The 6,000-nt window shown below is 35.9% G+C and overlaps 1 protein-coding gene across 2 annotated transcripts in view; it reads right to left on the reverse strand.

Annotated features, from left to right (window-relative positions):
* WNT8B (Wnt family member 8B) overlaps positions 1–5,690 on the reverse strand; it is an 85,539-nt gene extending 79,849 nt beyond the window's left edge. For both annotated transcript variants that reach the window (XM_063961432.1, XM_063961431.1), the window contains exon 1: positions 5,536–5,690. In XM_063961432.1, coding sequence (XP_063817502.1) covers positions 5,536–5,600 — 65 coding nt within the window. In that variant the 5' untranslated portion in view covers positions 5,601–5,690. The remainder of the gene's footprint in view (positions 1–5,535) is intronic.
* Between the last annotated feature and the right edge of the window lie 310 nt (positions 5,691–6,000).

Raw genomic sequence — 6,000 nt, forward strand, 5'->3', positions numbered from 1 at the left:
CTCAGTGTATTTACTTCTGGTAATTATCTCCTTTAAGCAGCCTCCTACGAATAGGAATAATTGGATGGATTAAGTGTTCACAGTCCCAGACATATCTGGAGAGATAAGGTCCCCATAAACCTGGATTAAATTCACAAATTATTTTTATATATCCTCCCGCTGGGACAATGATCCATCCAGAAGCACAGATTTGAAGCACGCAGTATCTGAATTATAGCAAATACAAACACCAACTTTTCATAACACAGTCTCTTGACTGGAGACTACTGAAACTGAATTGATATAGACAGTTCTGACGGGCGTCCCCGTCTGATATAAAGAATTTGGGTAAATACAGTAGAACTCCTGTTAGATAATGAGCATGCTCCACAGTTCATTCATATAATCTTATTCTGTAATTGGAGGCCGCATACATGGCTATTCTCACCACTGTTAGCCTCGGCTACAGCTTCCGCCGGGCGTCCGTCGGTGTCATAGGCAGCACACAGCTGCTTCACTTGCACCAGAGATCTCGCGGCCCGCCTCTCCTATGTCAGTGCCGCAAAAGGCTTGTGGTGATACAGCCTGTCGGGCTGGTTTGCTCCGGCGGTATCCGTCAGCGACTGCGCGCTGTTCTCACTTCCCGAGATTAACCAGGTGCTTTACCGACAGGAGGAGACCCATAAGCTGTTTTAACGATTAGGTCCACACACGCAAGGAGCACTCTTGACGCGTTTCTCAGCCGTATGTCAATGGCTGTTTCCTCAGAAGAATGCACTCCCCTTCCTATTCACTGCTTTTATCATCAGTGGAGTATCAATCAACATCTTAATAGGATCCTTATGTTCATTAACCCTTTCACCTTTGGAATCCATTATTAGACATATAGTTACTCATAGCAACCTTAAAGTATTGATCTTAAAAACCTACACAATAATTAAACATCTCTAATATAAAACTATATAAGAACTGCTTATTCACAGCTGACACACACTGTAAGACATCCTCTACATCGCATATAAAAATAAAATAAAATAAATTGAATGAAATACCAAATCAATGGAATAAATATTTTCCACTAGATCGACCATCCAGTATTTTATATCTATTACCAACCTATATTATCGTAAACAGGCTATACGAAATTAGACATCAAAAGTTCTAGAATATAGACAGACTATGAATCATTTGTAGCTAAAATGTACTTTGTGGAAATTTTTATCCTCCTATTTCCCACAGCATAGGATTTAGAATGTAGGGAAATACCCACAATGTACAATTACACAAGGACGAACATACTATATTTATTTATCGGGAACCTGGTTATGTTTCATTATGAAATCCCAACATACCATACCCGGTTTCAACTTATTCACTGACCCATCTCCCTGTAGGTTCGTTATGTACTGGGGACCCAAATTCAAAATAACCATGCTTAGTGAACATGTCACATTAGATAATATTTTTACTAAGTTCTACTTAGACTGCATCAAGTATGATGAGCTTCTAAGCATATAGCACCAGTTGTCCCATGACATTATATTCAGATGTGGGCTACTATAATAGAGTGTTTGCTGAATCTGCCTGCTCACTCTCCTATACACAGAATGCCGCTGACATTGGAAAGCAGCTGCCATCAAAGCACAGGATAGGAGATAATAAATAACTGATACGGGTAATATTTCATAATCAAATAACTACAAGCAGATAACTAGCATAGAATAAATAGGCAACTGGCACAGATATATTTTTGAATCTGTAAAAGTCCTACTCAAATCAAAGCAAGTTATTGCAAAATAATGATCATTTAGCTGCAGTATTATCGGCTCAGCAATGAATATTTGAGGCATCATTAGAAAATAATAGAATAAGAACTGTGTGTTCTCTCACTTGATAAAATTACTAATATTCAATTATACCTAATTTTGCACATTAAAATAAACATTGACATATTTTGGAGATCTGTTCTATAGAATACAGAATTATAGTTCACCCTTCATTTATTCCCATTATATATATATATATATATATATATATATGATATCCAGTTGTTTCTACCATCTGGCTACGTATAGTGATTATCTTGATTTTCTTGGTCCTTTATCATCTGGTGAATCCCTACTATTTGCTGTAAGGACTAGAGTTACACTCTGTATTCAGTATTCTATTCTTTTTCCCAAGGAAACTTCTGATTGTTATCATCAGATACCTAAGCATAAGACTCCTCATATCTGGTTTTCCAGAAGAGAGCCTGTTGTTTTGTTTTTTTACGACAGTCGTAAACTGGGGGAAAGTCTTATCTGTTATCACTGGAAATTCTTAGCATAATTAGTATTCATGTAACTACAGGTTCACTGATATCACAACCAACATCCTTGGTGCAGAAGATAAGATTAGGAAGTATTTTTATACTAATATATTACTGATAAATAACCTTCATTAGTTAGATTTTCCCTTTCAGGCTTTGTAATTGTACAAAAATGATTCCCCAGTTTGGCAAATCCTCCAGATAGAACACTAAGGATGCAAGTGTCTGCTGTTATATACAATTAGCACAGCTAACCACAGTGTTGGGCAGATTTATTGCTGAATTCAAGCTCACAGAGACTGTAATAGTGACCAGAACACAGTTTGCTGCCTATGCTCAGTTTTGCAGGACTTTGACTTAAGGTGGATTCCTGATCATTTAGGCTCTTAGGCTAATTATAATTGTGCGTTTGAAATAGTATCTCAGAGATTCTATGCATTTCCCAGACATTCCATGCTCATAATAATGCTTAACTTTCTGGGGATTCTCATTGAAAAGACTTTGGTATGTGGTGGTCGCTATTATTACTGGGTCACATCATTTTAAATCCTCTACACAAGAAACATGGTGACTTGTGCACACAGATAAAGAAATTATCCTAAGTGATTTATTAGTATCCTCCGTCTCCTGACTCAGATGCAGAATATCCGGATGAGGATGGAAGGGCTAATGGCTCATACGCTTCAGAAAAATATAGTTTAGGATCTCTGAATTAAAATGAGGTGTCAGAAAAGGCAAAAGTAGAATACGGCTTATAAAATAAGTTATTTCTAGTGAAAAGGGCACATCTTTATCTAAAGAACTTGCAATTGTCTTTATTCCTCCAGAAAAGGTAGGAGTAAGCAAAGTGTCAGATATGGCTTGTCGGTGTTAGTAGCAGGTAAACAGACGCAGTCCAGGAAGACTTTCAAAGGTGCTCCCATAGTACAGGAATGGGTATATGATTTCTTACCAATGATTGCCTATGTTGTTTCTTCCAAATACATGTCCAAATACAGGTTGAGTATCCCATATCCGAGAATCCAATACCCTTAATATTCCGAAATACAACATTATTTGAGCTCCACTGAGATAGTGACACTTTGCTTTCTCATGGTTCAGTATACACAAACTTTGTTTCATGCACAGAATTAGTAAACATATTGTATAAAATTATCTTCAGACAGTGTGTATAAGGTATATATGAAACATAAATGCATTTCGTGTTTAGACTTCGGTCCCATCCACAAGATATATCATTATGGTATCCAAATATTCCAAAATACAGAAAAATACCATTTCCAAAATACTTCTGGTCCCAAGCATATCGGATTTGCTGTGCGAATTGCAACTGCATGCACAGTAAAGGTTCAATTCAGCCACTGAATCCAGATGAACACTGACAACACAGTAAGGTCAGGATGAGCAAATCAGCATATTAGAGCAGCTTCTTCATCCTCTGCCATAGGAATGTAGCCATTGTCCACTTGCCTATGTATTTTTTAAGTAAGCTTCATTTGTGCTGTGTATAATTTATGTTTGTTTTAGATATGCATAGAAGATGGTACTGGCAAAAAACGTCCAGTGCTAGGACTAGTTGGGACTAGCTCTACTACTTGTGCAATGTCTTAAATAGGATTAGGGGCATAATTCTTAGCAATAAGGAGGCACCAAGTGCGCCAAAACAATATTCCTGACTTCCTAGTGCCACGCAACTACATCTGCTGATTTATAATTGTTTCCAATAAGAAAAAAACATTTGCAAATAAGACACGTAAGGTATATTGATATCGAGAACACAGAAAAATTACTGATGCATTCAATAGAAATACTGAAGAAACATCTTTGACCTACTGTGATAATGCAAATACTGTATGAGACATAACTCTATAATGGGAACCAAAGAACATTCAGCTATATAAGTATTACTACAGCTGGTATTAGCGGCTCAGTTACAAAGCTGATCAAGAAATTGATACATAATGACTTGGTTGTATAAGTGTAATTCAGATTCTAGGAGTTAATTGAGTGAATTAAATATTTAAGTTATACAGGTTGGGTCTCCCACATCTGAGAATCCGATATTCGAGTCAAACTTTTTTTTTTTTTTTTTTTTTAGAGCAACTGAGACACTTTGCTTTCTGGTGTTTCAATGTACACAAACTTTGTTTCATGCACAAAATTATTAAAAATTATAGTATAAAATTACCTTCAGTCTGTGTGTATGAAACAAGAATGCATTGTGAGTTTAGACTTGGGTTCCATACCTCATTATGGTATGCAATTATTCCAAAATATGGAATTATCTGAAACCCAAAATACTTCTAGTCCCAAGAATGTCATATATGGGAGACTCAACCTGTCCTACTATATTATCAGTACATATTAAACAAGAGATCAACCGTCCAATTAACCATTTAGCAAATATAAATGTCAGCAACAAGCGACAGCTAAACACATCAAACTCTTCAGCAAGAAACTGATATTTTTTTAAATTTCTGTATAATGTTTAAATGAAGATTAATTATTTATCTCCCTGCAGTTGTATAACCTAGAAGTTATTAGAAACTATTTTTTTTCTAGAAAATAAATATATATATTAGTACTCCCTGTAAATAAATAACTGTGTATATCCCTAGTTGATTTCCACTAAATTTACGAACATATTACTTAGTAACTATGTACTTTATATAGATTATGGTGAAATATGTTCAACTAAATTACTGTTACATCTAATCCATTCAAGAAGAAATCCTGCATGATCCTAGCTATCAATGTATTGATTCAGATAGTGAGCACAGGCATCATACAATAGAACATAATTGAAACGACACATCATTTTATCTCCTGCCTTTCATGACCGCACATCACATGCTAACCCTGCAACTATGCAGAGGAGGGAGAGACACAAGGAATTCATTTTTTAAAAGGATAATGATGTTATAGAATCTACAGTTTCATCTAAATACAGAGACTTCTAGAGAAATATGAATATATTTAATTCTAAATGTCTATCTATCTATCTATCTATCTATCTATCTATCTATCTATCTATCTATCTATCTATCTATCTATCTATCTATCTATCCACCCACACACACTGTTTTTTATTTTTTTGATTGAAAGGGACTGAAGTAACTAAAAAAACCAAAACAAAAAAAAAAACCAATGTAGACGTTTTGTAGAGAATTGGCTGGTGGCGGAATTATTTCACTTCATACATGGTAAAATTCTAACATGCCTTATGACTTGCTTAAGAGGATACTTACCAAGAGTTGCAAAAATGGCGTGGAAGTAGGAGGAAGGTGATCAAGAGGGAGCCAATATACAACATAATCCAAGACTGGAAAATCCGGAGGCACTAAAATAAAGACTGTTCCTCTGCAAGTTGTAGTCAGGACCAGTGAGGGATCCCAAGTGAGAACCAAGGAGACAGAGGAATGGAGCTGCAACCTACTAAGAAGAGATTATCTACTTAATTAAAGATTTTCCCTCTAAACCCTTTAGCCAATCAGGACTCAAGTGCTAGAGAGAGATTGAGTTGATCAAAAGAACACCCCAGGCTCCAATAAAACAAACACCAAGATAGAGGATAGAAGGAACTAAGAGGGAGGAGGGAGAGCCTCAACAAAAAGGGATCCTATGTGTACAGTGCATATAATAACAATTTAGATCTAACATCATATAATAATATTTAGCTCTTGAGGTTCAGTTACCTAGTGTAATTATCACGC

This window comes from Pseudophryne corroboree, chromosome 3, assembly GCF_028390025.1.
Source record: "Pseudophryne corroboree isolate aPseCor3 chromosome 3, aPseCor3.hap2, whole genome shotgun sequence".
In the NCBI taxonomy this organism is placed as follows: domain Eukaryota; kingdom Metazoa; phylum Chordata; class Amphibia; order Anura; family Myobatrachidae; genus Pseudophryne; species Pseudophryne corroboree.